Source organism: Somniosus microcephalus, chromosome 15 (assembly GCF_052327205.1).
Source record: "Somniosus microcephalus isolate GS21.2 chromosome 15, FLI_Smic_1.0, whole genome shotgun sequence".
Classification (NCBI taxonomy): domain Eukaryota; kingdom Metazoa; phylum Chordata; class Chondrichthyes; order Squaliformes; family Somniosidae; genus Somniosus; species Somniosus microcephalus.
Window position 1 is genome coordinate 56,037,000 of NC_141001.1, and position 12,014 is coordinate 56,049,013.

At 45.6% G+C, this 12,014-nt stretch overlaps 1 protein-coding gene across 1 annotated transcript in view; it reads left to right on the top strand.

Moving 5' to 3' along the window:
• Positions 1-12,014, top strand: part of ush1c (Usher syndrome 1C) — a 343,726-nt gene that overhangs the window by 137,626 nt on the left and 194,086 nt on the right. Inside the window, exons 11-12 of the mRNA XM_086007821.1 lie at positions 537-593; positions 11,211-11,353. Coding sequence (XP_085863947.1) covers positions 537-593; positions 11,211-11,353 — 200 coding nt within the window. The remainder of the gene's footprint in view (positions 1-536; positions 594-11,210; positions 11,354-12,014) is intronic.

A 12,014-nucleotide genomic window follows, 5' to 3' on the forward strand; every position in this document is an offset into this window, starting at 1 on the left:
TATCAAAGGAAGGCTTGTCGGCAACATGGTACGTCGCAGGGAGGGGGTTTCAGAAGGGTCTTTTGGAAGGGGACGTATGGGGCAAGGGAGCTTTTACCTTTCCTTGTTGAGCCCGGAGGAGCATTGCTGTTCCTCCTGGTCCCACAGGGAAAGTAAAAAAAACTTATCTCAAATGGTCACTTCTGATCCTGGATCCTCTTTCTGTTGTCTTGACCTGACAGAAAAGCCACAATGACTTCACCCCTTAGGCCATAGTTACAGTTGCAGTCAGGGCCCAATGATGCCATCGAACCCCAATCTGCATATTTAAAGAAAGGCCTCACCGACTTCAAACATTTGTCCTTGATGCCTGCTCAGAAGGGTATTTTATAATAGAAGATGGTGGGATCCGTGCAGGCATGGAAATCACCCAACTGATTTAAACTGCCTGCCCAATTTCCACTGGGTGGGTAGAGTTATAGTCACTCCTTTTGCCTTGTGACAAAAAAGAGAGGTACGCTGGTTTTGAAATGATTCATATCTTTTGTTTTCAACAGGCTGTCCGAGTGCTGAAAAGCAGCAGGAGCCTGACGATCATTGTACTCACTGGCGCAGTAAGTATTGTTGAGAACAACGAGAGAAATGGTGGCTTTAAAAGGTTAATTGAGGAATGTGTGAAAGGAAGTACTATACTTGTCAAAAAATATAGATTGTTGTATTCAAAGTGCACCCGGTATTATTTAATTTACTAAGAATATCCTACCTGAGAGAAGAAGTTTGGTGGTAATAAGCTGCACTCGAGGATGTGGAAAAAGAGCAAAATAATTAAAGAACTAATGTAAAAAAAAAGGTGCGTCACCTAAAACTCAGTCTTTGTTAATGCTGCCTCTGGAATCGACCTCCTTAAGTTTTAAAAGTACGAACATGCGAATATACAAAATTGATGGACAGGAAAAGACCAGCAAGGCCATCAAGCCTGCCTCACATTATGATAGCTGGAGCATCATTGCTAAACATTTCCTCCCTCCCTGTGCTTCTGAGGATATGCCTGCAAAGCAGGATTAATAGTTAAAGTGGCCCAGAAAGGTACAAAACCCTCCCTTAGAAAATCTGACTCTTGGTGTGCCATCTTATGAGCCCTTTTCCAAGTCCCCAATATCCTTTATAAATAATGGGGGAGAGGGAAGGGGATTTTTTTTAAAATTCCATGAACAAAAGTTTGATTAGGCCAGGGACTAAGTTTACCAAGTTAGAAGACTGAGTACCCATCTTTAAAAATCCACTTATCCAATGAGCAGTTCCATATCCTTGATTCCTACACCATTGTGGCAACAGCATTATACAAAGACTGTAGTGATTGAAGGAAAGGTCGATCACCACCTCCTCAAAAACTAGAGAAGAGCAATAGATGTGGCCTTGCCAGTCCTACCAACATCCCGAGCACAATTTTTTTTTAAACTTCCATACTGCTCAGCAGTGTTTGAATACTACTAATATTAAACTTAGATCGTCTGTTGTTCAAACGCCTTGTGGCCAGTAAAGTGCGAAGTGATACATTTTTGTAGGAAGAACGAGGAGAGGCAATATAAACTAAAGGGTACAATCCTAAAGGGAGTGCAGGAACAGAGACACCTGGGGTTATTGTTGAAGGTGGCAGGACAGGTTGAGAAAGTGGTTAAAAAAGCATATGGAATCCTGGGCTTTATAAATAGAGGCATGGAGTACAAAAGCAAGGAAGTTATGATGAACCTTTATAAAACACTGGTTTGGCCACAACTGGAGTATTGTGACCAATTCTGGGCACCACACTTTAGGAAGGATGTGAAGGCTTTAGAGAGGGTGTAGAAAAGATTTACAAGAATGGTTCCAGGGATGACGGACTTCAGTTATGTGGATAGACTGGAGAGGTTGGGGTTGTTCTCCTTAGAGCGGAGAAGATTGAGAGGAGATTTGATGGAGGTGTTCAAAATCTTGAGGGGTCTAGACAGTAGATAGAGAAACTGTTCCCATTGGTGGAAGGGTCGAGAACCAGAGGACACAGATTTAAGGTGATTGGCAAAAGAACCAAAGGCGACATGAGGAAAAACTTTTTTACGCAGTGCATGGTTATGATCTGGAACTCACTGCCTGAAAGGGTGGTGGAGGAAGATTCAATCATGGCTTTCAAAAGGGAATTGGATAAGTATCTGAAGGAAAAACATTTGCAAGGATACGGAGAAAGAGCAAGGGAGTGGGACTAGCTAAAGTGCTCTTGCAGAGAGCCAGCACAGGCTCGATGGGCCGAATGGCGGCCTCCTGTGCTGTAACGATTCTTTGATTCTTCTGTGTTGTTGATCTCGTGAAGAATTTGAGATGTCTTCTGTTTGGAATTACATTAATTAATTCCTCATTTAAATAAAATAATTCCCATGTTATAATTGTCCTACTTTCCAGATATTTTCAAATGCTAATAAGTAACTTAAACTGCTTTCTGATTTTCCTTGTCTTCTCTTGTACTCTTTTTGACCTTGGTGATGTCTTGGAATATGGGTCTTCAACTGGGTTCGCATTAAAAAAGTATAACTAGTCAATCTCCCATGGCACTACAAATAGGGAGCCAAGACCAAGTCTTCAGGAGAAGCAAGGATAGTCAGCAGGGGATAATTGGACCAGGACATACAGATGTAATTTAGTCCCCGTTTTAAAGTCATTCATTCTGCCTTTATTTTTATATTTCAATTATAAATTTCTATATCCACCCTTATAATGGAAGCTGCATATGTAAACTGGTCACGCTGTAAATGCACCCTCTTCCTCTTCCCTGCTGATGGGCACAAGAGACCTCCTCAGGAGACTAAATGAACCTGGCTGGAGATAGCAGAGGAGGTCAACAGCAGGGATGTGGTGAGGAGGACTTGGGTGCAGTGCTGGAAGTGCTTCAATGATCTCATGAGATTTGGAAAGATGAGTGCAAAACCACACTCAACTCCATCCTGCTGTGCCTGTCATCACATCCCCATCACTCTGCCTTCTCAAGCCTACTCCTGCACATCATTACTCACACCAACAATACCTTGCACGTCTACCTATCCCTCTCTCTCTACTTACATACTCACATCCCCACCTGACAAACCACCCCTCACACTCACCCTCATCCTAATGCAATCATACCAACTAACACCACACAAGGAGCCCACTTTGCAATGGCACTTTGGCATTAGCACCCCACTCCCTCATAGTCAACCTCTAAAGATGTAACCCACACATTCCTTACACTCATTCCATCACTCTCACTCAAACTTCTCTTCTTTCCCTCCTTGCAGGAGAAGAGAGCCCACAATAAGAGGGAGAGGGAGAGAACCGGAGGTGGCCCTCCATCCTTCGCCACATTGACAGCAGCAGTGGAGGTCGCCCTGGAGGTCTCAGGAGTTGCGGAGCAGCTGGCGGTGGGAGACGGAGAGAGGGGGACATCTTAGCAACCTGGTGACAGAATTACATTTCATACAGACACACAGCATACAGCAGTCACTCATATGGGGGCTAATGTCAGCAGCCACTGAATGCTCATCATTTGTATAATGGTATCGTTAGCTATTCTTGATGTAACATTTCTAAATCATCTCTTTACTCTCTTAGGTCCAGCAAGAGCACCCCCCACTGTCCAGGCAGAGGAGGAAGACGACTCCTCAGAGGAGTCTCCAGCTTCTGAGGGCGCACCGTCACCAGACATAAGTGCACCCAGCACCAGCGCAGGTACGCACACCTCGGTGGTTCCTAGGTGAGATAGAGTAGTGTTGTCACCTGATGTCTCACAAGTCAAAAGTGAGCAAGAGGAGATGGTGGAAACAGGGACAGCAGTGGAGACTTCTCGCCGGAGGGTGCAGGACGTTCCCAGCTCTGCTCAGCTGCATGCAGACGCTCAGCATTGGGGCCATCGAGAAAGAGGGTGATCCTGGAGGTGCAGGAGGCTCTGACAGATTTAGCGACCGCGATGTCTACAAATGTGCAGAGAATGGAGGAGTCCATCTCCAACATGAGCAACACTGGTTTTTGATGAAGTAACGGAGGATCAATGAAGGGAATGTAATGGATGTTGTCTACATGGATTTTCGGAAGGCGTTTGACAAAGTACCACATAGAAAGCTGGTTAACAAAATTGAGGCTCATGGAATAGGTGGGTCAGTGGCAGCTTGGATAAGGAATTGGCTTAAGGACAGAAAACAGCGAGTTGTGGTAAATGGCTGTTTTTCAGACAAGAGGATGGTAGACAGTGGTGTTCCCCAAGGGTCAGTGCTGGGGCCACTGCTTTTTTTGATATATATAAATGACCTGGATATTGGAATACAGAGTAGAATTTCTAAATTTGCCGATGACACCAAACTTGGGGGTGTGGCAAACAGTGATGATGATACCAATCGACTGCAACTGGACATAGAAAGGCTAGCAGAATGGCAGATGGCATTTAATATGGAGAAGTGTGAGGTGATGCATTTTGGCAGAAGGAACAGGGAGAGGCAATATACACTTAGCGGCACAGTTTTACAGAGTGTGCAGGGACAGAGGGACCTGGGAGTTAATGTGCATAGGTCCCTGAAGGTGGCAGGACATATTGAGAAAGAGGTTAAAAAAGCATATGGGATCTTGGGCTTCATAAATAGAAGTATTGAGTACAAAAGTAGAGAAGTTATGCTGAACCTTTATAAAGCGCTGGTTAGGCCACAACTGGAGTATTGCGTCCAGTTCTGGTCACCACACTTTAGGAAGGATGTGAAGGCCCTTGAGAGGGTGCAGAGGAGATTTACCAGAATGGTTCTGGGGATGGGGGATCTTAGCTACAAGGACAGGTTGGAGAAGCTGGATTTGTTTTCATTAGAGCAAAGGAGGTTGAGGGGTGATTTGATAGAGGTGTACAAGACTATGACGGGTTTGGATAGGCTAGACGGAGAAAGGCTGTTCCCACTAGTTGATGGTACAAGGACAAGGGGACACAGATTTAAGGTTTTGGGCAAGAGATACAGGGGGGACATGAGGAAAAACCTTTTTACGCAGCGAGTGGTGAGGACCCGTAATTCGCTGCCGACGGAAGTGGTGGAAGCGGAGACACTCAATGTTTTCAAGGAGAGACTGGATAGGCACTTGAGGGAAATAAACTTGCAGGGCTACGGGGATAGAGCGGGGGAATGGGACTGACTGGATTGCTCTACAGAGAGCTGGCACAGACTCAATGGGCTGAATGGCCTCCTTCTGTGCCATTATGACTCTCTGACACTGTGCCGTAGGCGATGATGATGGTAGGCTCTTTCATGGAAAGGATGGCCACCTGCATGGAGCAGCTAATGCGCCACTCACATGAGCACATGCTATCTATGGAGAACAGATGGCAGATGCTCATAGACCTCCTCTCTAGGAGGGATGTCAAAGGAGACTTGGGTCCTCCTGGCCCCACTGTTGTGCAGCAAGGTGCTCTCCAGCTCCTTGCTAGCAGGGAAGTGCTGGTGGCCCGTGAGAGGGATAATGGTGAGACGGAACATGGAAGTGGGGGCTCCTCTCAAAGCGCTCACACTTCTCCCCTATTGCTTCCACCTCAGTCAGAGCCCCAGATGCCTCCTTGGATCGCAATAGTCGAGTCTGCCCCTGCAAAGTCGCAGGAGGAGCAGACTTTGGCGGGTCCATCACAGGCTCCAAAACCCAGAGGACATCCGCCAAAAGTGTCTATGCAGTCGCAGCAAGGAAGTGAGCAGGCTGCCACTACCTCTGCTGAAGCCACAGGGGTAGCACCTCGGAGAAACAGGAGTAAACAAAAACTGACAGAGAAGTAGATGCACAGGGGGTAAGCACATGGGTGTTTAAAGAAATGTTTGTGTTAAGGCTCGGTTATTGTTATGTCATGTATAAAACTATTTATTTTCACCATGCCCATTTTTTTCTGCTACTTTGGAAGTGGTTTCGTGAGTTGGAGTGAATGGTCATACATAATGTTACCTCCAGCAATGGGGGGGGGTCACTCTGAAAGGAATGGCTTGGTCATTGTAGGGATGCCTTATTTGGCAGGGAGGAGCCTGCAACAGCATGTGGCAGCCATATGGGTGTAATGCAGGAAGTTAAGTAAATCTGGCCATGATGAGGCCATCCCTGACCTCCCGGGCAGCAATGTGCTCGGGTGCTGGTGGCATCTGGACCTCAGGTTCCTTATGCTCCTCCTCATCTTCCAGCTAATGCTACTCCTCCTCCTCCTCTGAAGAGGCTGTGCACTCTGCACCTTGCTCCTCATGCAGCGTTAATCCTCGCTGCTGCGCTATGTTGTGCAGGGCGCAGCAGACCACGACGATTCAGGAGACCCTGGCTGGTGCATACTGAAGGGCTCCTCCAGATCTGTCAAGGCATCTGAAGCGCATTTTCATCATGCCTATTGTTTGCTCTGTAACACATCTGGTGGACATGTGGCTTTCATTATATCTCTCCTCGGCCTCCTCAAGGGTATCATGAGCCACGTCTTCAGTGGATAGCCCTTGTCTCCAAGCAGCCAGCCGGAAAGTCTGTTTGGAGGTGCAAAGGGCTGAGGGAGGGTGGACTGGCGCAGCACGAAAGAGTCATGGCAGCTGCCAGGGAAGTTGGTGCACACATGCATGATGAGCTTACTATGGTTGCAGACGAGCTGCACATTGAGGGAGCGGAAGCCCTTGCGGTTGACAAACACTCCTGGGTGTTGATGGGGTGCCCTGATGGCCACATGTGTGCAGTCGATGACGCCCTGCACCCGTGGGAAGCCAGCCAGAGCAGCAAAGCCCAGCACTCACTCAGTAACACTGGCTTCATCAGTGGCAAAGTTGATATAATTGGCTGACTTGTCTAACATGGCATCGGTAAACCTGTGTGATGCATCTGTGGGCGGCCGACTGCGAGATGCGGCAACTGTCTGCTGCAGATCTGGAAGGAGCCTGAGGTGAAGAAGTTGAGGGTGCTGGTGACTTTGACAGCCACTGGTAAGGCATGTCCACCAGGTCCTCTGGACTGCAGGTCTGCTTCCAGTAAGCTGCAAATGTCTGCGATGACCTGACGCGATAGCCTGAGCCTCCTTTGGCACTGCTGCTCAATCATGTTGAGGAAGCTCCTCCTCTGCCTGTATATCCTGTAATGGTGGCATTGCCTCCGGCGCGGTGTAGCCCTGTGCTGATGTCCTCTGTCTCGTGGAGCATCAGGTCATTGAGGAGAAGATTGTTGGTGCTGCTGGTGGTGGGGCTCATCCTGGTCCGATTCTGAGGACCAAGGTGAGACAGTATAATCGGCACCCATGCTGATGTAATAGATTGCAGGTGAAGTAGAGATCAGACGAGCAATCTGTCAATGGTGTGATAGTAGCAATGAGGTGAGAGTGGCTTCCGATGTTGCAGAAAAGACTTGCAAATTGTAGACACCTAAATCTGTGCTCAAAATGCACTCAGCAAGAGCCTTTCCCTTAGGCAAGTAAGCAAGTGTCATTTGGCAGTATTTATTGTGTTTTCCATGCTCTGCAGTAATGACCTCCGTCAATGACCACTGACCTTCCACCTCAGATTGATATACATTCCCGAGCTGTGTGATTCCTGTAGTCATGCAGTGAAATTCAAAAGGTCTGCTTAAAAACACAGTTCAGGGTCTGACAATAAGGTACTAATGAGGTAAGTTCGGTCACCTGCCTCTGCCGTTTGGGCCCGTGCCACGCTAGCAAATGTGGCCGAGTTAAAGGCGCGAAGAGTTTGGATGACAGCGGTATCACGACACGCTCCCATTTATTGTGAATTTTACTCCCAACCCACCACCCACAGCAGCATGAAAATTCTGGCCTGGAAATCGAATTTGTTAATAAAAAATAATTTTGGTTGTTTTACTGTAGTAAGCTTTTCAATTTAATTTAAATTTAAAAATCTATCAGTGGTGCTTTTGGCACTACTACATATAGCTTCCCGTCTTGTAGGCTGCTGGAGTGTGGATCCAGTGTTGACAACAATATACTGTAAAAGAGAAAATGTACAATATCACATTTCAAAAATCAGAAAACAGTGACAGGTAAATACAACTGACTCCTCAAACATGTTGGCTGAGTGGGGGGAGCGGGGGCAGGGGGTAATAAGAATGGGCAAGCTGGAGCCGAAAGAGGAGACTTCAGACCTGCAGCTGTCAGCACATCTGCATAGCTGTGAGTACAGCCTAGGGATAGTAACAAGGAGGCAGCATTCCTGGGAGGATTGGGAGCAGAGTGCCAGAGGCCCCATAGCAGGTAAACTAGGCAGACTTCGGAGTAATGAAGATGATAGTAGCAAACATCAGGAGGATATCGACAGACTGGTGAAATGGGCCAACACATGACAGATGAAATTTTGTGCAGAACAGTGTGAAGTGATACATTTTGGAAGGAATAATGAGAGACAATCTCAACTGATTGGTACAGTTTTAAAGGGGTGCAGGAACGGAGAGACTTGAAGGTTCCCATACTTAAATCTTTGAAGGTGGCAGGTCCAGTTGATAAGGCTGTTAAAAAAGTAGACGGGATCCTAGGCTTTATTAATAGAGGCATTGGCCTAGAAATTGGAGGTGTTAAGGCCCGTTTTCGGCTTGTCGGCAGCGCTGCCGTTGCTTGCGCTCGCGGAAAGTATTTTAATTAGTAGGAGCGTGACATCAGTCAGCATACAATGATGCATTGATGCCCGCTCATCCATTTTGGAGCTCGCCGCTCCTCTTACCGCCCTCTCCAAAGCACGTCCGTGCATGCTGCCGTTGACAGCACGAAGCGGCGGGAGAAAGCAGCAGTGAGCTGGAACCCATACTGTAAACAGCTGCCTGGATAACTGTGGTGAGCTATTGGAGTGAAAACTGCTTCCAATGAGGTGCATCAAATCTCCCCCCGGTTAGTCAAACATTATAGGAGGTACTTTTAAAATAAGTTGTACTGTGCTACAGTAGTAATAATCTCAGGAAAAAAATCAAAGCTGCATTTCCTTAAATTTTATACATTGAGTTTTCTAGTTTAGGAACTGATAAAAATGATATGCAAAGTTTGGAAGTCGGCTTTTATAAGGCTTGACAGCATATTTTCACCAAGAGTTATTCAAAAGTCTGCTGTTGTTACACCAGTAAACTCCTGACCAAGAGTTCATGTTCCCCTTTTTAAAAATTTATTTTCAATGATGTCTTATGCAGCAGTTTAAGGATATCTGTGCCACAGTGTTTATGTGGTGTTTCCAGGTGTCCCTCCAGATCTGAGTCTGTACTTTAAGAGCCACGCTCCAGGAAGCGAATGCCCTATGTGATTGGCAGACTAGTGCGCTGTCACTGCTAGCTGCAAGACGGTGCATCCCCATCCCCCTCCCCCTCCAGCACCATGGTGGAGCACAAACCTCCACACAGCAACCATCTGGGCCAAAGATCTGTGCAGCTATGGCAACCAGCAAAGGTGGGAGTACCAGGCAGTCTGGCACTCATTTGTGGACCCCATACAACAACCAGAGAAACATCCGCGAAAGTAGGAGGGGAACCGTGGACAAACAAATGCCTCGTCATCTGCCACAACGCACAATGCTCCAACCCTACAAGGGCCATCAGTGGACTCGAGAGCAAAACCCAGGAGCTGTCATTAAATGATCCGACACAGCACATTGCCCGAGAACGCAGCACCAAGCCTTCCGACGCGACCAGCCTCCTGCTGAGGTTAGGGCTGGAACAAGTGCATTGCACTACAGATTCTCCGCTGCACTGATGTAAATTAGCAGGCAGCACCAAGATAATGGCTGCCTGCGCTCCTTTTGGGGGCAGCCATTAGCCTTGGTCGGCGCTGTTACTGGCAGATTTCCGGTCTACCTGAATTTCTAGGCCATTGAGTGGAAAAGCAAGGAAGTTATGTTAAACCTTTATAAATCACTGGTTAGGCCTCAGCTGGAGTATTGTATCCAATTCTGGGCACCACACTTTAAGAAGGATGTCAAGGCCTTGGAGGGTGCAGAGGAGATTTGCTAGAATGGTACCAGGGATGAGGGACTTCAATTATGTGGAGAGACGAGAGAAGCTGAGGTTGTTTGCCTTAGAGCAGAGAAGGTTAAGGGAAGATTTAATAGAGAAGGCTTTTGACAGAGTAGATTGGGAGAAACTGTTTCCACTGGCAGGAGGGTCAGTAACTAGAAACAGATTTAATATAATTGGCAAAAGAACCAGGGGGAGATGGGGAGAATTTTCTTTACTCAGCGAGTTATGATCTGGATGCACTGCCTGAAAAGGTAGTGGAAGCAGATTCAGTAGTAATTTTCAAATGGGAGTTGGATATATACTTAAAAAGGAAAAAAATAAATTCAGGACTATGGTGGTAGAGCAGGGGAGTGGGACTAATTTGATGACTCCGAGCCAGCACAGACACGATGGGCCAAATGGCTTCCGTCTGTGCTGTATGATTCTATGATTTTTGAACTGATGTAGCTGTGAATGCCTGTGTCTTTGTGTTTACATAATCACCTGATAATTAGAAAGGTAGCCTAATTTCTCAGATCTCGTTTCTATTGAAGGATCATGCCCAAGGCATGAACTTAATCGTCTTTTCGATACTGATTGACTTGCTTTGCATTTCTCGGATTTCCATTTAATTTGATATTTTTTCTATTTTATGTCATAATTTTATTGGTTAGCTTCAATTTGGTACATTTTAGTTCATCTTTTGTTTATTTGAATATATTTTAATTGGGGTGAACCAGTAAGATTTTACATTGCTGTTACGTTTGATCTTATTTACATAGTGTACTATGGGTATATTGGCCAGGACATTGGGATTGGGCCTACTCGTTACCATTTAATGCTCTTTATTATATACATCAACCAAGGCCCCCAATTAGTGCCATGCCCTTTCACAATGTATTTGTTGGGAGTTGGGGGGAAGGAGTGATAATAGTTATAAAGTACAGCTCATCTCTTTTCTTGAAGTCAGGTTTGTAGCCACAGGTTATTGTTCCAGAAACACGCACTATGAATGGAGCTGTCTAATTCAATAATCTCAGATCTTTGTCAGCTTTCGCAAACTTTTTCTACAGTGGAGGAAAGTCCAGGATAGTGAGATAATTGTGCTCCATTAACATCAAAGGTAATGACAATTAGAAAATCATGAAGACTTCTGAACAGACCAAGAAATGCACAGGCCATCTATATATAAAAATGAAAGTCCTTGTGCTTCCATCAGGTAATAAATGTACGTGTTGTCAGTGGCTTATTTCTTCATGTTGTACCGGTCTATTCAGGGGAAAGAGCTATTCCAGACAGAAGAAGAACGAATGACGGAATATTATCGACGTGAACAAGACCGTCAGGAATTGATGCATCAGAAAAAGATCGCGATGGAAACCAACAAGATTGTGAAAGAGCAACAAGAGAAAGAGAGGCTGTAAGTTGGTGCCGTCCAACCTGCTGTTTTCCCTTCTACGGTGTAATGAAACCATATTCGTGTAATGCCCTTTTCAAACTGGCCACAGTCAGCCATCATACCTCAGTTGTATTTCTATGCTATAGAAAATGTCCAGAAAAGAAAATGGCAACATTCATCTTCTAATAGGTCACCTTTCCCTTGAGGTCTGACATACAATTGAGAAACTGCAGTTTCTTGGCCTACTCTCGTCTGAGCCAAGACAGATTGTTTAAAGTTTCTGATGCCCTCTTCGTTTTTTTACTTGTACACTAAATTTTTGCTGTTATAATAGGTAACTCTATTCTTTGCTAATGGAGCTATCAGCAAAACTTATCAAATCCACTGCGGTATTACCTTACCAGAAACATTTTGCAAGGATTGAACAATAGCTTCATTTATTTGTACTGTTAACAAGAAAATAAAGAAAAAATTCAATTTATATAGCACCTTTCACAACCTCAGGATGTCCTAAATCACTTTACAGTCAATGAAGTACTTATGAATTGTATTCACTGCTGTAATGCAGGGAACGCAGCAGCCAATTTGTGCAAAGCAAGATGTCACAAATAGCAATGTGATAATGACCAGATAATCTGTTTTATTGATGTTGGTTGAGGGATAAATATTGCCCAGAATACCA